Source organism: Octopus sinensis, linkage group LG2, assembly GCF_006345805.1.
Source record: "Octopus sinensis linkage group LG2, ASM634580v1, whole genome shotgun sequence".
In the NCBI taxonomy this organism is placed as follows: Eukaryota; Metazoa; Mollusca; class Cephalopoda; order Octopoda; family Octopodidae; genus Octopus; species Octopus sinensis.
Window position 1 is genome coordinate 177709739 of NC_042998.1, and position 25472 is coordinate 177735210.

General features: G+C 32.5%; 1 protein-coding gene across 15 annotated transcripts in view; it reads right to left on the reverse strand.

The window, feature by feature from the left end:
• The window catches only part of LOC115232477 (disco-interacting protein 2 homolog A), a 262193-nt gene that overhangs the window by 139804 nt on the left and 96917 nt on the right, over positions 1 to 25472 (reverse strand). For 12 of the 15 annotated variants that reach the window (XM_029802375.2, XM_029802363.2, XM_029802374.2 and 9 more), the window contains exons 3-4: positions 25159 to 25248; positions 1647 to 1742 (exon numbers count right to left, since the gene is read on the reverse strand). The exons of 1 other annotated variant lie outside the window; for it this stretch is intronic. In XM_029802375.2, the coding sequence (XP_029658235.1) occupies positions 1647 to 1742; positions 25159 to 25248 (186 nt within the window). The remainder of the gene's footprint in view (positions 1 to 1646; positions 1743 to 25158; positions 25249 to 25472) is intronic. 2 more of the 15 variants (XM_029802370.2, XM_029802369.2) reach the window with 2 other exon arrangements.

Below are 25472 nucleotides of genomic sequence, written 5' to 3' on the forward strand. Positions count from 1 at the left end.
ATATATATATATACACATATATATATATATATATATATATATATATATATATACACATATATATATATATATATATATATTATATATATATATACACACATATATATATATATATATATATATATATATACTTATATATGTATATATACATAGATATAAATATATACGTATATATACACACACACATATATATATCCATATATATATATATATATATATACACCTGTATACATATATAGAAACATACCCATATATAACATGAAATAATAACCTGTAAGTTAGTTTAATAAATACATAGCTTTATTCATTCTTTCAGAACTGATTAAACATATGCAATATTGATGAGAAAAATGGAAAAAAAGTACAGAAGAATCAATGAAACTTCATGTTTTTGTTCAACAAGTTTGATAAAATATAGAAAAATATTGAAATAGTACAACACTGAAACTTTTAGCAATTTGTGCACAGATGAGACAACAATGAATGAATAGAAAAATGTATATGTGCATATGTGATACGTATAGTGGGTGAGGTATATTTTAAAATTAATTTGTAAACCTGCCTGTATTTATGAAAAATTAAACACTGACCTAAAATGTCACATTATAAGTAACAACTGCAGTTAAAAGTGTGTAACTCAAACTTTATAACATCAGGCCATGTTTCACCAATACAGAATTATAAAGGAATTATATTTAGATTTCAGGAGGATTTTCAGATTTTAAAAAATTTCAATTGTTACTATAATTTCTTTGTAAAAAATATATCCAACAATATTGGGTATGAAATTTTTGAGGAAATTAATTGCCTCTATTATACTGGCCAGCTAGTAAGTAACTTAATATTTTCTTGAATAGTTTTGGCATTCAAACCAATACATAAGAATACAGGAATAGAGGGAATAAACAAAAGTTTTTGGGCTGGCTAAAAGTCACATGGCATTATATATATTGAATTATCAACAGTAGTTTTGGATTGATATAAGATTGCAGTTCTCAAGATGATTGTTCTGATTTATTATGCTTATTCTCATATAGACATTATAAGCTAAATGTCTAGCACAAGTTGGACAGTTTTTATGATAACATGTTATCCACTCTATTAACAAGTAAAAAGAATCAAAAGAAGCTGGAGGGGGAAGCAATTGTGTGTTTACTTTTTTGCTTTAAATGATGATAAACTTCTAGTAAAACACTTGAGATGTAGTTGATTGAATGAACTGCTTGATTACTTTACTGTATAGAATGAATATAGTGAGATAGGGAATAATTGAATAAAGTTAAATTAATATCTCGTGTGGAATATGTTGGTAAAAGTGAAATATAGTGAAAAGAAAGAAAAATTGCATACATAATACAACTGAGAAAAGAGCAAAGCATGGTATATTAAAATCAAAACAAAAAGAAGCTCAATAAATAACAAAAAGCATGGAAACAAATTAGAGTTGTTAAAAATATTAAGTAAAAATAAGCACAATAAAGCAAAATAAAATAAAACTGGGTAAACTAAATCAACTAATAGGCAAGCAGACAGACAGACACATTACATAAACCATATCACCTCAACCATGGAATCATAACAATATTAATTTACAATAGTAAGTAGGTGTAAGTAGCAAATAGTAGGCGTGGACCAGACTGCACTACCTGAATGATATCGGTTGTCCTCTCGGGTGAGCCTTCGATGTGCTCTTCGCTGAGCGGCAGTCGAAGGACTTGGGGCGCTGGGACCTGCTGATGATGCTGAGTGGGAAAAGAATAAAAATAAACAAAAAAGTGAGGCCTGATAACATTTGGTCGTAAATTGGTGTTAGCCATGATGGCTATAAAAATAGAGGAAGAGAGAGAGAGAGCGATGAAGGTAGGGATAAGGATACTAAAGTGGAGAAGAAAATGAAAGATAGAGGAAGAAAATGTTCCTAAGTAAAACTTAACTAAATACAACTTACTGATATCTTTGCACCTATTATTTTTATTTAAAGTTAGATATTCTTAATTCCTATAAATATATATATTCCTGTAAAATATCAATTCTACGAAAATTCTAAATCATCATTCTCATGACTTTTAAAAGAATTTTTGGGTTATTGAATCAATCAAAAGCTTTTAATTCTTTAACACTACTGAGCTAATTTGACCCCTCCCTCAAACAAAACAGGAAACAGCTAAAAATGCAAATACCCAAAAATATCCAATAAGAACAAAAATATGCCTGCATGGCAAGATTTTAATGGTAGAAAATATGGAGAAAGAAGACCCTATAAAAAGAGGGAACCGAAATGAAAAGGAAAAACTATTTGCTATAACACAACTAAAGAAACGAGGTTATCTATTTTTTTGTCTGGTTTAAAAAATTAAAGGTATATAAATAGGCAAAATATGAAATTATCTGACTTGAATATGACAACAGCTGACAATTACATGTTACTTTGCATCAGCTAAAACATAAGCTATTATCCTTTTAATAACTGATAAATCATCAAGTAGCTTTCGAACTGAAGTAAGGAGTTCTGCATTTACAGCTTAACTACAAACAAACTACAGAAATAGAGTACATGGTTCCCTTAATAATTTTACAGGGAATCTTTGCTGACTTTGCATTTTGAAAGTAAATTCCAGCAGAAAATGATAAGATTTTGATAGTCAATGAATAATTATTCATATCAGAATGATGTGACTAGCAATTTTAGATAATTAACAGTCACTGGAACTGCTAAATAATTAAGCAGTATATGCAAACCAAAGTTGGTTAAGAATATAAAGATTATGAAATAGATAATAGTAAATTTTGCTGAGAATGAGTGGAAAGAAAATTTAGAAAAAGAATATAGAATAGTTGGAATAAATAATGTAGAATGTTGTTGGAGATTACTAAATGATATGGAAAGAAGACTTTATGTTTTAGCCAAAATGAAATTCCTCTTATTTCAGCAACTACTTATAGGAATGATTTAAAATACAAGAATGAATAATGATTTGCTATGTTGTGAGAATGTTAAGTAATCACACAAAGCACAAATATAGCATGGGTAAGTGGACTTTTAACATAGCAATTTTTGGTGGGGAGAGCAAAGTTTTGACAACCAAAAAATGCAGAAGATGATTTATCATGCATTTTGGGAATAACAGCATACAAGGATGGGGGAGCTGAGTTTAATAAATTATAAATAAAAATCTAGCAATTTCCATGATGCTATTAAAAAATTGGAAAGATGTCCAACATCTCTACAGAATAAATACTTAGCTTCTGCTTGTGCAGATATCAATATTGAGCTGTTTGTGATTTCATAACAAACTACATCAAGAAGAAATCATCAGATTCCAAACCTGATGTATGTATGTGTATAATCACAAATCATTACAAAACAAGTTATCTTTAATTGGAATACTGTGAAAGCTACAAAATTCTATTCATTCTAATTGATGGATTTTAATTAATTTATTCAAATTACTTAATTGTATGTATATCCATTTGAAGTAACTTCAATGATTTTTATAGAGGTTTGTTAATTAGTTTAACTGTGGCTAAATATATTAATCATTACATTTACATCAACTAGGATTTTACATTAACATTAACTAGTTTTCTTTAAAACTTACTCTTATTATAATATGCTACTGGTTTAATTCATGAAGAAAATGTTATGGGATTGCAGAAGAAATAGATTTGGTACAACATTAGTCCAACATAAAATTGTCATATTAGATTTTCATATATATACTCCATGAACATTGCAAACACTTTCAGTAAGAACAATAAACACAAATTTAAAAGATTAACAGTTAATAAAATATGTAAATGTTGGTTTTAAAACATAAAAACAATCTGAAGATTTGTGTGGAAACAAAAATCGTGATAAACACAAACAAGAAAAACGTGAAATATCGTGAAAACATATCATTAGAAAGAAAAAGAATTATCAATTGAAATACTGAATGGTTTTCAAATAACAATGCAAACAATAAAAAAAAAAGAAACAGGTTATGTTTGTCTTTTATTTTTTTATTTATAAAATTAGCTGTTAGTTAAAACCCAAAAACATAATGAGAGGGAGAGGAGGGAATGCATGTGTAATTCATTTGAAGTTTAAAACAATATATTCTTTTATGAAAGAAAACAACAAGGAACTAATAGGATTTTTCAAATAATTCGCTTCATCAATTGTTGGTGTTGTTTAGTCCCAAATTAATTCTGTTCAAAAGCATTCCATCCACAACCATCATCCATCTTTTATGAGTATGTAAGGCTGCATTATCCAGTGTGCCTTTTCCTTTCCCAAGCTAGCAAAGTGGTATTTGAGATAGATTTGGTTAATATTTCTTGCACATCAAGTAACTATGTAGAAAATTATTATTGTTATGAGTTTTCTTCTTCGTTCAATTTTGCCTTCATTTCTTGTAAAGCGACTTCCTGACACCTAGGGCAAAAAACTCACCATATACATTGATAAACCACTAAAATAAACACACCAGATTGTTCAAACTCTTGTCTCAAAAACATTTGAATGACAATATTCACAGCAATATGTATAAATCTTAAGACTAAATAAATAAAGATTATACTTCTTTTTTGCAAAGGATTCATATATCCTGACATTTACAAAAATTTATATTTCCATTAAGTACAAGAAAAAATGGCTAAGCAAATTGCATTTTAAGTTAGATTGTGAAAAAAAAAAAACACAAGTAAATCTAACATTGCTAGAAATAATGAAGCATTAAGAGTAGAAATCAATTTGTCTTTAAATCAAATTACAAATTATGGTATATCTTAAGCAAATAAATTGCATTAACTATATCAGGATAAAATTGAGTAGAACATAATTTGGCTTTAACCTTCTTGTTATCATATTTCAACAGAAATATGCTGCCTTTGTTTCAATTAATTTTGAAAATAATGAACAATTTAGTAAAATAACTTTGTCATTACACTAGCATTTCAAACATAAATTGATATGAAATTTTGATGGAAGGTTTCAATTAATAGCACTTTAAAAGAAGAAACCTGCATCAGAGAACATGGGACAATCTCAGAAAATTTGGTATCAAAAGGGTTTCAAAAAGCAACAGTTATTTGCATGAGCAACTGACATGAGGTTTTTTCCTTAAGACTCTTAAAAATTGAATTCCAGAGTGGTTTCCAGAACGTTTGATTGAGAAAAAGAAGAAATCAAGTTAACCACAGAAATTAACGAAATCCAGACCTACAGAATTGGTTCTGTTTAAGAAACATGCATTGCTATGATAAAACAGATCTCTGATATTTACTGACATACCAACAAGGCAAATGCTATATGTCTTTGACAGCTTCTGATTGTTCAAGAATTAGAACATTGAAAAGAAATTAAAGGTTTTAAATTCAAAGCTTTCTAAAGATGTGCATGTGTAGACATATGGCACTTAAAAATAACAGTAAAACACACATACTAAAATTCAGAAAATGTATTTTAGCAATCAGTACTTTAACAAGAAAACATCACTAATTGTGTGGAAAATTCTATGTAGTCTATGTTTACATTTGTTTAGAAATGATTGCAGTAGTTAATATCTGTTTTCCATTTACACTAAAAAAAAAAAATAAAAATAAAAAAAAAAGATACGAAGAGTAGTTCTTAGAATCTAATTTTAAAAGAAATAAAAGAAAATTGCTATATACAATTTACTTTAGTAACAAATGCTGAAATTTTTTTGAAGTGTGGAGTTAAAATTGAAAATAAAAAAAATAATAACATTCTAAATATAAAAATTAAAAATTATTCTCTAACCCTTGTTTCATTGTCTTAATTACTAAACAAATAATTACACAAGTCAATTGCAGAAAAATTTTTCAAAATATTATATTGTCTTGAAGATCTATATGAGGTGATGAGAACATATATACCATTTATATTGCCCTACTAGCACTAGTTTTAGAGAGACAAAATTATTCCTTTATGAGCTGATGTATTTACTCAAGCACTGAAATCATTTAGAGGATTTGGTAATGTCTCTTTATATTCAGAGGTCAACTTTGCCTTTCAAAGGTCAATTAAATAAGTACCAGTCAAATAGCAAGAAAAAAAAGGGGGCTATCCTGAAATATAACGATATCCACTTCTTCCCCCACTCTTTTTATAAACTGGAGTTATAATGGACAAGAGAAAAAGAAGAGCAAGTATGTGCATCTACACACACACATTCTACCAATAAGGAAACTTGTATACATATAATTCATACACATATGCATAGTTTCATATACTGATATACACATATTTTTATTATCAAAAGATAAATAGCCTTTACTTTAGTTCAAGAGAACATCACAGAAAATTCATTAACCATGTCAAAATGTTCTCTAAATTCTATGTATTTACAGCAAACTATTCTTCAATAACTTTCATTGTTATATGAGCCATGTATTGCTGCTCTCACACTTACTCAGCAAAACTGATATGCACACAACTTTCCTTTGTTTCATTAGATAGTCCAAATAAAACATCCATGAAGCAATTCTTGACATAAAATTTGAGTCCTCGATGTGTTACAAGTGTTTCAATTCAGAACACTTGTGTTCATCTTAATTCAAATAGAACTTCAAGCAAGGCACCGAGACTTTGTAGTTACCACTGGCATAGTATGCAGATCACACTGGGTAGCTACGTTATATACATGTTTACTGTGCATGAAGGTATGGCACATTTAATGAAGGGGCAACCAATTTGGATACTGCACAAGACAATCCAAACAACACACATTACACCACTAATAGTCACATCTATCATTAAAAAAAAATTCCTTTTTGCACACACTGTTACCCTGTTTCCCAACCCTTCAATTATTCTTTGGAAGACACATTTTAGACAAACTTTCATACCATATATAATGCACTTTTCTTTTACTGGGGTTAGCGATCCTGCTTTATTGGGATAGTGTGCACCTTGTGAAAACCAGCCCATCACAGAAAAACTGACTTCTAAAAGCACTACATATATATATATATATATATGTATATATATATATATATATATACATCAGCGTGACCGACCAGGCTATCAGATGTAGCTAAACATCGCTGGTCACAATGCGCTTCGCATTGTTTTAGCCTTCAAATGACGCCACCCCGCTGGCTAAGCGAGCAGGCCGACAGAAGAAAGAGTGAGAGAAAGTTGTGGTGAAAGAGTACAGCAGGGATCGCCACCATCCCCCTGCCGGAGCCTCGTGGAGCTTTAGGTGTTTTCGTTCAATAAACACTCACAATGCCCGGTCTGGGAATCGAAACCGCGATCCTACGACCGCGAGTCCGCTGCCCTAACCACTGGGCCATTGCACCTCCACATATATATATATATATATATATGGTTTTGTATATACATATCTGTTTGTGTATGTATATATGAGCTCCTCAATCAATCACCCCACCACATCTCCCCACTGCAGCTCTTTATCCTTTCCCTTTTGCCTACATATCTCCTTCTCTCCCAGTTCTGCTATCCCTTCCCACCTATACACTCTTGCAAAACCTCATCTTCTACTATTCCTCCTACATAGTGTCACCCGGACATCTCATCACCACTATATCTATCTCTTCAGAGGTACAACCAATTCATTCCCATTCTCTCTTCTGAATGTGAGTGGCCATCTAGCCTCTTCTACAACAACCTGCTCTAACTCAACCTCTTCCCTTATACTTTAACCTCCATCTAACATGAGGATGCAGTACCTCCTCTCCTGAGCTTTGTAGACTTATGAGCTACATGTCCTATACATACACACATACATACACACATATGTGTGTATATATATATATATATATATATATCTATATATACACACACACATGCACATATATATATATGGCAAATGGAAGATGGAATATACGAAAATTTATTATTAATCATGACAATTGTTTCGACATCTAGCATTGATCCCTCACAAATGGGACACTCAGTAACTTGTTCAGAAGTATCCAGCAGTACAGATGTATCTCATCGGGAGAGAAATAGACACAACTTGTGAAAATAACAGTTCAACAATGTAACTTCTTGTTTTGTAGAAAGTAAAGCATCTAGAATGAGGAAATATCTTCATTTACATAGATCAAAAATAAAATTACAGATGGAAAAAAAAAAAGAAATATACATGCAATACAGAGAGAAAAGTATTAAAAAGTATTGGGTGTTCATCTCTCTTTTTTCCATCTGTGATTTTATTTTTGATCTATGTAAATGAAGATATTTCCTCCATCTGGTTGCTTTTGCAAGCTGATTTAATTTCTGCCAACACTGACTTCAAGTATGTAATTTTAGCCAATAACCCAGGCTCCTTTTATTGAGCCTTGTCGCAGTTCATTTATTTTCATCCAACATCTGGCAGTTGATTTGGAGGTACCCTGTGTCAAACAATATCTTTCGTAGCAGACGCTCTCTTGACATCGTTCACACAAGCCTGATTCAGGCTCAGAAGTTACAGCCTGAGTTATTATCTATAATCGTAAAAATCCAAATTCAATGTTTTCTTAAAACAAAAAATTTCTATAGAGATTAAGTTTTAAATTCCAATCTATAAAAAATTTCCATTCTACAATATCCTTAAAGGAACGAAAAATTACCCAGCAAGTTGGGCTAATATGAACGAGCATGATAGGTGTAAAAGACTAACTGGCATCTCTTGTCAAGAGTACAGTGTGTGCACTTCACTGTTGTTATTTGATTGCCATTATTCTGTGCGTCTGTGTGTAAAGAGCACTTGTGTTTTGGAGGGTTGCTTTATTTTTACCCTTAACTTAGAAATGGAGAAAGACATAGCGCTAGATATAAAAAAAAAAAGCCATCTGAGGTTAGAAGTATTACAGAAAAACATGAAATTCTTCAGCAGGCACATCAACCCATTCATTGAAAACTCAAACATTTCAGATAAAATGATATGAACAGATTGATTGGCTTTGTGCAAGTAGCGTCACAGAGAAACTCTACTGCTGGCCATATTTGTTGTTTCAACCAAAAGCTAATCAGTCGTAGACAGATGGAGGCTATAATATTAAAAAAAAACATCCTGAGTGACTGTAAGCATCACAGTATATCAGTGAGTTATTTAAGTAGTTATAAAAGTTTGAAAACTTTCGGACTGTATGATACTGGGACAGCTATTAGTGAGTCTGCTAAACTGGAAAAACAACAGATTAACAAAGCAGCTGAGGAAAATAGACAATGTTTAAAGCAGTCAACAAATGCTGTATTATACTTGTGTAAACAAGAGTTGCCTTTACATGGACATGATAAAGGAAGTGACAGCCTTCATCATCATCATCATCATCGTTGTCGTTTAACGTCTGCTTTCCATGCTGGCATGGGTTGGATGGTTTCACTAAGGGCTGGTGAGCCAGAAGGCTGCACCAGGCTCCAGTCCAGTCTGGCAATGTTTCTACAGCTGGATGCCCTTCCTAATGCCAACAACTCTGAGTGTAGTGAGTGCTTTTTACGTGCCAACAGCACAAGGGCCAGTTAGGTGGTACTGGCATTGGACATGCTCAAATGGTGCTTTTTATGTACCATAGGCACGGGACCAGTCAGCCGGCACTGGCATCGACCATGCTTAAATGATGCTTTTTACGTGCTACCGGCACAGGTGCTAATCAGACAGTACTGTCATTGGCCACGGCAATGACTTCACTTGCCTCAACAGGTCTTCATAAGTGCAGTTTATTGCCCAATGATTGAAGGGTGTTCTTAAATGGGCTGGTTATGCTGCACTGGCACAGGACACGGTTATGGTCTCACTTGGCTTGCCAGGTTTTCTCAAGCACAGCATATCTTCAAAGGTATCAGACACTTGTCCTTGCCTTGGTGAGGCCCAAGGTTCGAAGGTTGTGCTTCACCAACTTGCCCCAGGTCTTCTTGGGTCTACCTCTTCCATAGGTTCCCGCTAGGGTGTGACACTTTTTCCCCCAGATGTCCTCATCGATACGCAACACATAACCATACCAGTGCAGTCGTCTCTCTTGCACACCACATCTGATGCTTTTTAGGTCCAACTTTTCTCTCAAAGTACTAACGCTTTGTCGAGTATGCACACTGACATTACACATCCATCAGAGCATACTGGCTTCATTCCTTGCAAGCTTACGCATGCCCTCAGCAATCACGGCCCATGTTTCACTGCCATGTAGCATGGCTGTTTGTACACATGCATCATACAATCTACCTTTTACTCTGAGCAAAAGGCCCTTTGTTACCAGCAGAGGTAAGAGCTCTCTGAACTTTGCCCAGGCTATTCTTATTCTAGCAGCTACACTTTCAGCGCACCCTCCCCCGCTACTGACTTGGTCACCTAGTTAACAGAAGCTATCAACTACTTCTAGTTTTTCTCCCCAGAATGTGGCGGAAGTTATTCTCTACACATTTTCAGTGTTTATTGCTCCTGAGCATCTGCCACATACAAAAACTATTTTCTCATTTAGCCTTCCTTTGATATTGCTGCACCTCTTATTACACTGGGTACCTTTTATAGAGTTTCTACCTAGGCCTTTTCTACAGATCAAGCAGGGCCATCTACCAGAAGGGATTTTTGGTTTGCCTGCCTTCCTACTTATTAGGACTTTGGTTTTAGCTAGGTTGACTCTAAGGCCTTTTGATTCTAATCCTTGTTTCCATACTTGAAACTTTTCTAGTTCTGATAGTGACTCAGCAATTAGAGAAAGGTCGTCAGCATAGAGGAGCTCCCAGGGACATCCTGTCTTGAATTCTTCCATTATTGGCCTGGAGTTCTATGATGAATAGGAGGGGGTAGAGGACTGAACCTTAGTGGACTCCTACCTCTACCCGGAATTCTTCACTGTACATGTTGCCAACCCTCACCTTACTGACAGCGTCCCTGTACATGGCTTGCACAGCTCTCACTAACCATTCATCTATCTGTACTTTCCTGACCTGACTGACTATACTGGTGACTAGACTATAGCTGACACTGGCAGATATTTCAAGCATATCTGCAGTGTTTCCTGATGGGCCAGGCGCTTTCCCTCTTTTGCTCTGACACTTACTTCCTCTCTTCACTCCTACCCACCGTCTCCCTTCATCGTCACCCCTCCCTCATTACCCCACCCCTACACATTCCAACTCCACCATCCCATCCCCACCCCATTCTATAGACCCAACCCTTGCTTCCTCCACTCTTGCCTCTCACACACACCACCATACCACACTACCCCGCACACACTAGCACAGACCACTTCCCAGCACCCACACCAGCGCACACATTAACACTGACACCATCATCCACACACCTACACATGCACACACCAAGGTCACCAGCACTCTTCCACACGCACATACACGCTCTCACATACACATGCACCTTCATTTTGAGATCACCACTACTTTATTACCTCCCTTCCTTCCTAGCTCTCCTGTGTGACCCCTCTGTCCAGCATTTGCCATAATAGATTGCTAGCCACTAAAACTTTTTTCTATTTTCTCTCCCTGTTTATTTCTGTGTTCCTTTCTGTCGAAGAGCAAAGGCTTGAAACAAAAGACTTTCTTGCTTCCTGAGTGGTAAACTAATACATCTGTTTGTTGTTTACACATTCATCTTGTCTTTTGTTTTTTTGTAAATTCACACTATATATACATACATACATATATATATATATATATATATATATATATATATGTGTGTGTGTGTGTGTAAGTCCTTGATTTTAAGGGTATTGCAAAAGGCCTAGTTGGAGACCCAATCTTCAAAGTTCTTTTCCAGGGCTTACAAAAACTGAAGGGCTGCTGCAACATGTGTATGAATCTGAGAGGGAATATGTTGAATAATATAATTAACTTATCCTCCAGTATTTCCTTTTGCCCAATGTCAGGAACTTTTCAGCCTCACTTTGCATGTGTTTGTATACAAACACACACACACAGTATACATACTAACAATAGAAGAATGCAGCATTCACTAAATGCTTATATATTATTTCCTTTCCACACCAACCCCTAAAATGGCTTACCCTAGCCAGAACTGACACTTCTTTATGGCAAAACAGAAATTTTTTATATGTACAACATCTGTGCTTTGTATTTGCTACTATTGATAAGTGGAAAATATAAACATGTTATGTATTTTCTATATTACTATAAAGTAATAAAACTTCTGTATTACTCCAGTAAATGGGTAATATTTTGTATCACAACTTATTTTGTATCAGCAAAACATATCTAATCACCTATATCCCTTTTAGTTGATTACTTAACATTTGAAAAGGATATTTTCCAATTTTGCATGCAAGTGGGTAGGATAATTTTACAAATTCAGCTTTACAAATTTGTTATGTATTATCTGTTGTTGCAATGGCTCTCACAGCAGTGAACTCTCAAACAAACAAACCATTACTCCAAAGAAAATAATTGATTCTAAAGGAATTCTATAAAATCTATGCCACGGAAAAGGATATATTAGTGATTACAATAATGATAATATTATTACTGATTTAACTAATTAACAAATTTTAATAATTGCTAGATATAATACATCACCTATTTTGACTAACAATTCATTACTGAGATTCACAACAATATGAAAGAGTATTTAAGTTAGATGAAATAATACATCCATTATCATAAATTCATATAATCTATTTCCTGATAATCGAATGAACAGAACTTCATAATAATATCCTTCATTTGCAATTATATAATATAATAGTTCACAATAGCAATAAAGTATGGTATTAAGACATTATATCCAAGTGAAGAAGGCAATTCTTCTAGTCACCATACTAACAGAAGGTAGTTCCATAATGTAATAAGACTCTCTGTAAGCATCCCATTACAGAAGAGTGGGAGTTGGAGGGTTATAAGAATCAATTCAATCAGGAAATAACTGAAATAGTGAGGTAGATGTAAATTCAGTTAAGAGGAATGTGGCAAAGAATGCAAGTAATTTCATACTAATTTAATTCCTAATATGTTTGGGTGTATACAGGAATTAAATGAAAATGACATTTCAAAATCTCACAAAAATATTAAATCTGAATATGATATACATATGTAACAAACATGGAAACGTAAAATAAAATTCCTAAGCAAAAATGGTACCAATTGGTGGTAGGGAAATTGCTCTTTGAGCAAAACTATTTTGAATATTCAAATTTTCACAGAATGTTAAAACACACACACAGTGTTTATAGAGATATGGAAAGTGAAAGAAAGAATGAGTTTTAAGAAAAAGGATCTATACTAATTCTGTCTAAATGGAATTATAATTCTACACAGAATTAAAAAATATAAAAGAGAAAGATGTGGATACTTCTCATTTAAAAAATAACTTTTCAAGGTAATATTGATTTTTGTTTGCTTTTTATTGATTTTTTTTTTTTTTTTATATTTCTAAATATATACCTGATTTGTAACTTGGCAAAATTTAGGCAACTTAGCTAAAGATCAATATATAAATATGAATGATAACAAACAGCAAAGGATTAATAAAGCCCGTGATATCTATAAAATGCACTGGTAATTTTTTTTTTTTCACAATAAAACAACTGTAATATTAGTTTCAATTTTGGCAGACAGCTAGTAATTTCAATTGGTACTTATTTTATCGACCCCAATTAGTACTTATTTTATTGACCCTAAAATGATGAAAGCCAATGCTGGCCTCAACAGAATTTGAACTCAGAACATAAAGAGAGACGAAATACTGCAAAGCATTTTGCCCACAATGCAAACAATTCTACCAGCTTGTAGCCATATAGCAACTGCAGTACTGATAAGATGTCATTGGGGATTTATGAATTAACCCTAACCCTAACTATAGCCCACAATTGACAATTATAATGTATACAGAATATATTCAACTTATGTATCACTCACTATAATACAATACACTGCTATTAATACCACCAGATGTTGGACATTATCTAAAGATTAAATTCGATATATTAAAGATCAGTGCTAACAATAAAAGATGTTCTAAAAAGACTTTTTTACAATCAATCTGAATTGTACACAAGGCCAGCTGGTACCTATAAAGAAAACTGAGATAGTAAAGATTTTGATTTAAAATGGTCAAGTATTTGTAATTCACTAAATGTTTTTCTAGGTTTCACAAAATAAGATTTGTCTTCACTTAGCTTTAACATTGAAGCTTAGTACTCATTCAAATCTGATGGTTGTCTCCAGAGTTAGAGGTATGAATGATAGTAGAATGAAAGACAGAGGCATGAATGATAATGACAGTAATAAGAGAGGATTATGATAGATGAATGAGGGGTGTACAGTATTCTAGTGTATGTTTATATATTTTACAGTAATGTAGTTTAGAGGATAGAACGGTGCCAGAAAGCAATGTGACTCAGTAGATTGTACGATGACGAAGGACCACAATGCATGAGAGAGAAAGTATATTTTCATCAAACACAAGCCTTCAATACTCTTAAGTTTTATTTCATCTAAGAGTGCTTCAGCAAGCTTTTCAGAGATACAACAAAACAAAACAAAGTAAAATAAGAAATCATCATCATTTAACATCCAGTTTCCATGCTGGCATGGGTTGGACGGGTTGGCAAGCTTGAATGAGTTGGAAGATTGTGTCATGCATCAATATCTACTTTGGCTTGGTTTCTATGGCTGGATGCCCTTCCAAACACCAACTGCTTCATACAGTGTATGAGTGCCTTTTTCGTTGTCTCAACATAGCAATGATCACCTCATAACTAGTAACACTAAGGTCCTAAAGTGGATCCAATAAGTTGGGGAGAGCAGAAGAGAGAGTGGGCTAAAATGACTAAGTTAATTCTAAAACGTGTCCCAACAGATATAACATTTATAGAATTTCTGCCAGACCATTTCTATGTATCACTGTTTCAATTTTGAATGCCTTCGTATATGAATTTTCCTTTTGAATACCAAAAACAGGATCAATAAAATAAACATCAGTACATTCCATTGACTATATCCCTCCTACCAACTAAAAATATATTTAGTTTAGTCAAGTGAATTATTTTTCTAGTTTTATACATAAAATACCTCAGTTGTTGAACATTTGCATATTGTTTTACAGTTGCAGCATATATACTGAAATAAAAATGAAAGCTGCTGCTGTGAGATATATACAGAGAATGAACTACAAAGGTTTGAACTTAGAACAACATAGCCAACCTTCCTATTACCATACTGCTGAAAATGGCATGAAATTTCTATTGTTTAACTGAAAAATAAACCAGCTCTTCGGCTTTTACTGTGATGGAGCCAAATGTAGTAAATTTATCTATCTGGCATTGCTGTTCACTAATGATCATTGTAATTGGCCAATATAATGAGACAGATATAGATTTCCTGCCAATCAACATAAATTTCCGTATTTTCCCTTTCTTTCTTTTCCAGTATTTTCCCATGCTTCATGTAAATCAGTTCAACAACTGAATAAAAAGTAATTCTCTCATGAAATGCTCTATATTTTCCAGTGTGTCCATGTGTGTGTATGTAAATAAGACACTATTTATAGGACTGATTATTGTTATTTTTCTTTAGAGGTATTAATAAAATGTGTTAAATACTCTCAAAATAATAACTTCTTGTTTAAAACATTGAATTATGTGTCAGATTTTCATAACATTAGTAAATCATTGGGTTGGAACCAGTTTCATTACTCAATACTAAAGGTGCAGGAGGAGGGGGAATTTAACTGAATGCCAGTTGTTTTACAATGAATACGTATATTTAAGAGAAATGTATTTATCTCAGTTATTAAAGATCAATATAAAAGTGAATTACATATAATAAACTTTTGCTAAATTTACATCAATAATTTGGTAAAAGTGCAATCTAAGCACAGAGTTTCTCCCATCTTTTACTATATTACTATTTGAGATAAGAATATAATACTTGTCTAGTAAAGAAAATAATTACTTTTTGCCTTGGCACAATGCCTTTTTGAAACAAATTTTATTTCCATTCATGCTGGAGAGATGCAAAACAAAAACAACACCAGCAGGATTTTGAAGAGTGAAATAGAAACAGGAGGTGTTGAATAAAATAACATAAAGCATCTTACCAAGTTTAATGGAGAATTGCGCTATTTTGTTTTATTTGTATTTATGTTAATTTTTTTCATTGTAGCATCAGTTAAATGAGTACATTACTATGGCATTGTTGTTTTACAGCTGGATGCCTTTCCTGTCACTAAACCTTTCCACTTTTAAGTAAGGGATCTCTTATTCCACACATCTTCAAGTTCACCAATTTTCAGAAGTGTGAATGTAGATAAACACAAAGATAGTCATGCATGCACACACACATATACACATATACACAATGGGCTTCTTTCAGTTACTGCTAATCAAATCCACTCTCAATACTTTGATTCGCTGAGAGCTATAGTAGGAGACATTTGCTTAAGACATCAGAGTAAGATTGAACTTAAAACCACATAGTTGGGAAGTGAACTTTTTAACCAATCTGTCATGCCCGTGTCTTTTAGCCTCATCAGTCATGAGCTGCAACTTTAAATATTTGCATATGAAACTAAGTGACAGTCCACTGAAAACACGATTTAGTATAAAAATGAAATCCTAAAGAAATAATGCTAGTATGTCATTAAATGTGGATCAATGATACCCATTAGGTCAAAATATGGCATAAATTTGTGATGGAAATTACTGAATGTAAATAGAAATTTCAAAATGAAGTAAGATCAGCTTTTGACAAGCTTGAACCTGACAACACAAAACTAAAGCACAGAAAGATATTATACTGCAAATCCACCTCACCATAAAAGCATGAGAATTTGTACACAAGTTATTCAATATCTGATTTTCCCTGCTAGCATAACTGGATGTTCTTCCTGTAACCAACCTTAAATGTTTTTTAAGTAAGGGAATTTTATTCCACTTACCTTCAAATATCATTGCTTTGCTGAAGCAGTTTCATGCTAAAACCTTACTGAATGTAAACATTCTCAAAGACACAGATTCACGCGCGCACACTTTATTTCTGGATTAACACAGCTACTACAATTAAAAAATATTTATCCACCACTGCAGTGTTGAGCACTCATCCTCACTGCTGTGCGTGTGTGTGAGATGAGCTTCCATACAGTTCCCATGTACTAATTCTATTGACGGGACACTGAACCTGATATCATGTGGTTGTGAAGCAAACTTCTTAACCACACACCTGTGTGTGTGTGTGTGTGTAAAAATTAGTGAGAAAATTATCTTATCCATTGTTAACAAGACAAATCCCCTCAGGATAAAATGCTGACCTAATAATTAATCCTCCAAATGGTATTTATTCTCAGGCATGGCAATGGTGGTGGCAGTGATTAGTTATGTAACTGTCTCATAAAGAGAGAATCACTAAAGAGTGAATTTTCCTATAGGGATTCAATGCAGAGGTATTCCAGTGAGATTTCGCCTGCCTTCCCTTGATCTACAGCAGGATGATTTAACCCAGTGTTACAAGTTCATTGAACTAACAATTATAGAATGATACTTAGAGTGACAAATGACAATTTTTCATAGTACCTATTTCATGAGTGGGGAAATTTGAATGTTAAGAGACTGGTGATATTTATCCCAATGCACTTGCAGCTAAATAGTAATAAGAAATATATATATCAAACAATTTACTTGGTTATGACTATATGCATGTAAAACTGTGTTGAATCTAGTGAGAAACAATAAATGCAGACACTAATAGTACATAAAGACTTTCTATCAGCATATGACAAAACACTGGTATGGTTCCTAATCACTGTTGATTACTTAATACTAAGCAATTGGAAGAATATTGTAATAGGTTGCAAATCTTAAGAACTAATCAAAGCCTGAAGGCGAATGAGAGGGTCTGTGCATGTATAAAATATAGTTTAAAACATTATATATGTATTGAATAAAAGATAAATTTGGTCAAGTTCAACTCTGAGCAACATTTGCCCTTATATAGATATATTACCATCATTGTCAGTTCAATATTCACTTTCCCATGCTTGCATAGGTCAAGTGGAATGTAGAGAGGAAGATTTTTGACAGTCACATGCCTTTCCTGTTACCAACCCTCTCACCTGTTTCCATGTAAGTTAATATTTCCCCCATGGTAAGATATATTCTAGCAGAATACTGGAAATAAGTGACACTACTTGTATGACAGTGACACTCATTTTCAACTATCCCATGATGTCAAGATAAGGAGACACAAACAGATATATGCATAAATTCACACACACACAACAGGCTTCTTTCAGTTTCTATCTACCAAATCCATTCACAAAGCTTTGATTGGCCCAGAGTAATAGCAGAAGACACTTGCCCAAGGTGCCACACAGTGGGACTGAGCCCAGAACCATGTGATTTGGAAGCCAACTTATTACCATGCAACCAATAATAAACTAAAAACAGAATGAGTGATCAGGTGAGGTCTAATGATGTTCAGTTTCACAGACATAATGAAACAGAATTCAGATGGTATATGTTAACCAGTTCAAATGTATGCCAGCATTGCAAAGTAGAAAAATGATAAAATGATGATTATTTTACATTTTCCAATGTTGGCATTAATAGCAAGCATTTTTACAATTGAATACTTTCACACTGATAGAATAATATTTTATAATAGCTAAATGCCTTTTCAGTGGCCTACCACTTATCTTTGAAAGTAGTAGATCCTGCTGGCAGTTGGGAATGTTGAAGCAAATATAGTAAAGCATCTTATCCAGGAGTACAAACACCACAATGACTATAATACAATTTGGTCAAAAGCTTTTCATTTATTGATTAAAAAAAAAAAATAGGAAGGATTTCTTGTTACCATCTTGTAAATACAACCCTATCTGGTTCATTTTCCTTGCCTCGGTTTTAGCTTGCACACACGCGTGTGCATACACACACACACACCATTTGTAGCCAGACTGGAAATGTATGCAAAAGTGATGATGATGTTTATTCTCTATTTTACATAACTTTTAATTCAAACAGTGCATGCATGTGCATTTATGCATGTCTGATGTTATTTTTACAAAAATATAACTGTCCACAATTACAAATATACTACATATATCTAAAAAGTCAAACCTAAAAATTGTTATTGATCATAGTAACAACATTTCCAATGATCTTGAAGAAATTGATCTGCATAATATATCATCTAAATTCAATAACCAGCATATGTCTAAATTTGAATGTATTCTAAACAAATGACAAGTTTAAAACAAATCCTGTATAGCTTGCCCTATTGTAAGCGACTTGTTTAAGAATAACCTATCCAAAAATAGATATTTCCTAGGCTGTATGAAATCCATGATACAAACGAAGAGGTTGTGGTATTGTCCATGTCAACTATAAAGACTAATTACACAATTTAAACACAAAATTAATAACACTGAATATTAAGTGCAGTCAAATGCTTAAAAATTAATTCACTAAAGGGATTTTTTTTTATACACAGAAATTTTAATTCCCAGTCTAAAACAAGCTTTTTCAAATTCTTTTTAACATACTCAAGGCTTATTTCTATATAGAGATATAGTCTTCTGAATGAAACCCAACATATATATAGGAAATTAATTTAATTTATGAAACCAGAGAGATGGAGGGTAAAGCAAACCTCTATTACATTTGAACTTGAAAACCAAAAATAAACTAAACATGGTGAAGCATTCCATTTCCTTTTCTATTATTTTGGCTGTTTTCTATTTAAAGTTCTCTACAGAATGCAAGAAGCAACCAATTAACATAATCTAATTATATAACTGTTATCTATTAAACTTGGGTGGATGAAAGACAAAGTTGACTCTGCTCTTTGAACTATGAGTCAGTACAGATAAACATAAAACTAAGCTTTCAGTTACATCATTTCATCTCAAACATTAATTTCTAAAGTGATTTGATCACTGTGGAGAAATCTAAACATTTCTGAAACTTGCAGTATGCTTCACAAAGCTGTAATTTGAACAGAGAAGTTTAGATACCATGTTATCCATATCTATAGTTTAAGTCAATAAAAATCAGACACATAGAAATGTTGTAAAACAACATAACTCTAAGATGATATCTTAAATTAACACAATTCCTAGAATAATGTTGAGACAGCTAGATGCATGCATCAAGCTATCATTAATAGAAAGTATATTTAACTGAATGAATGTAGAAATCTACCTGAATCTTTTAATATCATTCAGGAATATATATACTCACTAAACATAAAATTCACTGAAATTACTGTTAACGCTCTAAGCTTCTTTAAATGGAAAACAAGAGTATGAAGAAAAAAAAAAAGGCTTAATGTGATAGAGTGTTTTTACATTCACACATGCACACATATTTCAAAATGAAAAACAAAAGACACTTGAAAAACCTTGTAAAACCAGCTAGCAAGCCACATAACATCGTTTGGGGACAGTGGGGAATAGCTACACTGAGAAATAGGGAAATCCCTTGAGTTGATTGCTGAGGTTAAGCTTGTAAATGTTGAAAAACACCAAGTAGTATGAAGTGACATTTAAGTAACTGACAGCTTAACTAGTCTGTTCATTTGTTGCTCTGTACTTCTGCAGGGCATGTTATGAATGACTCAGCTCAGTGCCAAAAACAAGCTTAACTGAGAAAAAAAAATTAAAACAAAAAACAATTTGATGATAGGTCACCTTATTCTCTCAACTTAACAATCAGGTAGGAACAACCAACAATTGAAGCCTTAAAAAGCGAGATCGACATCATATGATGTACAAATACTACTACTACTGCTATTAGATTTCATATGCTTATATATTTTGGACAACTGTCAAATGAGAATAAAAATAAAATGGATAAGTAGTTAATCTTTTAAAGCAATACTAACAATAATAATTTAGTAAACTTACAAATGCAATTAAGACTTGAAAGAGCCTTGGACTTGTAGATTGTACTGTTAGCTTACATTGCTGAGAAGCTGAAAAACAAAACTTTTCTGCGAATGCTATTTTGCATTAGCTGACAAACTAATCAAGTAACTGATCAGCAGCAAGTGGTAAAACAGGAAGTATGACTATGTTAAAGGATTGGTATAAAGAATTTACACAATCCAAGATAAAAATTAATGATAAATATACAGCTTGAGTTGGTGCCTCTCTACTACTGCATAATTTTATAACCCAAGTTTCTTTAATCTTGAAAGATAATTATATTATTTATTTTATTTGCTTAATAAGATTTTTATTCATTTTTCTCAATTTCTTCAACAAATTTTAAAGAAAACTTTACCTATAATTATAATTATTAAATGTACAAGAAATGTTGGGCACAATTCATCAGAGCACGAAAAATATTGAAATCAAGTGGGGGGGGGGCAGTTGTGAATCCTTTATTCCAGTTTTCTCCTTAATGAATCCTCATCAAGTCCCTCCCAGCCTCATTTTACCTAAATGAAATTAATTTAAATTTTTTATTTTACAAATATACTGTCCCACTCTCAAAGGATATTTGTCTTGCAAGTTACTTAGTGACCTTTCCACATAAAAAGCACCCAATCCACTCTGTAAAGTGGTTGGCATTTAGAAGGGCATCCATACCACATATCTTGGTGGTGTTGATGCCACATAAAGAGGAACCTGTTCACTCTGTAAAATGGTTGGTGTTAAGAAGGACATCCAGCCATGAAAACTATGCCAAAGCAGAGTAGAAATTGGCACAGTCCTCTGACTTACTAGTTCCTGTCATAATCTAACCCATACCAACATGAAGGATGACTGTTAAATGATAATGATGATGATTAATGATGATATTTGTTCAATAGTTTCTGACATTATCATAAGACAATAAAACAACTTCTCAATATTAACTACTAGCACTCATAAGGACAATAAATATATAATTAAAAAAATAAAAAAAATAAAAATTATTAAAAAATTTTCGTTCAATAGTCTTGATAATTTTAATTTATATTTTATTGTTATTATCATTTAACTAGCAGTATCGCCCGGCGTTGCTCAGGTTTGTAAGGGAAATAACTATAAAGCATTTTTAGAGAGTTATAGCCAAAAAATAGCAAAAAAATGGGAAAAAAATGATGGTAATTTTTTTTGAGAGTTAAAAAAGGTGGAGTTGCGTCCCCTAGACGGTCTGTGGTTTGGGTTTCTGATTCTCGACCCCATGTCGAATTTATCGATTTTTTTCAGAACTGGGGGAACTTTTCAAAATTTTCGCTGCGTTAGTTTTGAATTATGACATTGGGCTATGTGTGTGTCAAGTTTCATCAGAATCGGTTGAAAGCCGTGGTCAGAGTGAGGGTACGAGAAAACAGACACACAGAAAACGCACAGACAAACTGCCGTTTATATAGAGAGAGATAATGATTTCATATTACAGTAGAAGTCCATACATTTTGGAGTAAGGGATATGAATAGTTATTAATGACCCCTGCACTTGGCTAAACTTACTGACCCAGAGAAGATGAATGGCAAAGCTGGCCCTCAAAGGATTTGGATTTGAACTTAGAGCAGAAGGGAACACATCTAAATACTGTAATATATTTTATCCATTGTTCAAATGATTGTGGTACAAGACCACACATTCATTAGACAGCTTCAGTACATCCTACAAATAAAGTATCAGATAAGACCACTTTCTTCCTTCACAGCTTTGCTAAATATACTTAGGCCGAAAAACAAATTAAACAAACCTGATTATAGGAAAGTAAGAAACCCAACAAACAATATTATTGTTTCATATTAATCAACCCATGCTAGCATAGAAAACGGATGCTAAACGATGATGATGATGATGAAGTAAACTACCAGATAGAAGTTTGTTAAAATATATTCAGTTGATGCAGTCACCACCTTTTTATTTACAGATTTTCAGAAGATATTACAGGCATAATTAATAAGATCAAGATTGATAAGCAGTTAGAAACCTTTCGAAGATAAGCTTAAAAAGAAAAAGTAGCAGCTTGGCCCATAATTACATATTTTATGTTAAAAGTTTCAAGAATAAATTAAAAGAAAAAGAAAAAATAATTAAAATTAAAACAAATCTATTCAAAGTTAAAATTATGAAAATGAAAATTAATTAAATGAATAGGATTAATAAATCAAATTTAAAAGAAGAGAAAAAAAGAATTAAGAAAATTTATCTAATCATGAAATAAATATTAACAGATTTTCGTATGATTCTGTATAGCTGTAAGATTTAAGACAAAGCAGTAAAAGAGAAATGAAAAAAAATTTTTTTAATAATTTGTTTTAATTCTGGGAAGATAAAAAGAAGGTCATTGCAGGAGGAAACCATGAAAAACTTCATGAAAATTAAATGTTATTCCAAAAGTGAACGTACAGTCACAACAGGATTGTATGAAAAATTTGAATTGTTAGTTTATAAGAGGGAAAACAACAGTGTACTGTAAGGATTAGTGAACCACCTGCAGGAAGTATACAATAATTTGAAATAATCCATATAAGCAGTATTTGTAGCATAGCAAACATAAAAACTTTTCAGCATGTTAGTAGTATTAGTAATGTCACTTACAGAGGGAAATATGTAGGAAATTAAAATAAGTCATTATAAGGTAATTTTAATGGTAACTTAATTTTCTGGTTAATAACATAACTTCAGTGAAAGGTACATTAAATTAAAAAAGATTGAGCTTAAATTATAAGAAAAGATGAGAAACTTTCCTAAGAGATTGGTTTACAAACAGTTGCCTTATAATTATTGACTATTGACTGAGATGTTAGAAATATGACAAATCTGAAAATAAATCCTCATTAAAAATATAAACAAATAATTAAAGCCTTAAGAGTATGACTGAAATTGTTCTACTCCCCATGTTTCTCACGTGATAGCATAAAGATAGGTTATCAATTACCATGAGTTCTCTTCTTACTATGCCATAATTTAAGTCCCTCAATCTTGCCTATTTCATTTACTACACAGCAAAGCATAAAAGAGAGAGGGTAGAGTGCTGATTTAACTGGAAATTAAGTAGTAGTTTTATGGGCAGTGATCTTTTCTAATAGGCTACAAATTTTGGGAGATGGATTTTTGATCTGATATACTGGACTACAGTGCTTGAATGGTAGATATTTTGATTCCGCCAGACTTCTGTTGGATTTCAACTCAAAAAATAAAGCAATGTAACTAAATAGGTTCAATGTTATGAGGTCCTTTCATATCATAACAACCTAAGTAAGTCACTGAGAGTATAATTTCAACTCAATAATTTAGCTTGATATAATTATGAAATATTCAAAAGAATTTAAAATATTCGCACTCATTGTTCTTACACTATATAAAAGGGAACACTGCAATTGAAAAGTTGTAGTGAGCTAAAGTAGGTGCTTTACATTTTTTAAAATTTATTATTCATAAAGAGTTGACATCTTTTTCTACTATCAAAATTTGATCATAAATAACCTATATTTTAACATCAAGTAGGTAAGGGGGGGGGGGGTTGAAATGCCCTTTATTTATTACTTCCAATAAGATAAAACAATTATCAGTAAAAAGTATACAAAATTGTAAGATGTCAAGTCAAAAGACAACAAACTGATAGCACTATTACCATATTGAACAAAATCCTTAACTATTTCTTCTGGCTCTTTATGCTGAGTTCAAATACTGATAAAATAAAATACCAGTCAAGTACTGGAGTCAATGTAATCAACTATATCCCTCCCACCTAAAATTGTTAGACTTGTGCCAAAGTTTGAAACAATAATTTCAAGTACAGAAGAACCCATGATTAAGTAAAGTGTACTTCATTAACAGGAAATCTAACTCATCTTGGATATGCTTTACTCAGATTATTATTAAGCCTTATTTAGGAGAGAAATCCATTCTACCACTAGCAGCATGTATGTGAAATATAACAAAACCTTTAACTGGTTTTATTTCTTTTGATGAAGAGTTTCAAGAGTAATTCCAAATTATTTTTACTTCTTTTACCTGAGGTTATTCTATGAATTTTTAAAAAATAAACTTAGCTCAGTCAAGATAAAATGCCTTACTCAAGGATACAGATCAGTGCAAGTAACAGAATAAAAACTTCTTGAGCTATAAACCAAGCTTCAGTACTTTTCTTGAATTAAATAAACTCTAAAAGACACCATTAAAAGATTTAAGTAGGGAAGAAAAGATGGATTAATAAATAAGACACAAAATTAAGGTGGAGGGAGAAACTGGCAAGATTTCACTCATGCTGTAACTTAATAGGATTACCTGCAGATAAGAATCTCATGTTTCTTTCATTAACTTCTCCAGAAAATTTGGCTGAAGTTAACACTTGGATTCTATTATAACTCGTCTTGCCTACAAGAAGATGAGTAAATTTGTCATTGTCACACCCAGCAATCTTTCTCTTAATTTCAAACAAATTTTCCTTGTAACTTATATTACCTTATAAACTGAAATTGAGTCAACATACACTAGAAAGGGTTAGTTTAACCTTTTAGCATTCAGATTACTCTGTCAAATGTAATGCTTTATTTATTCACATTTGTTTTGAACTAATCATGCATTATTATCTCATAGCT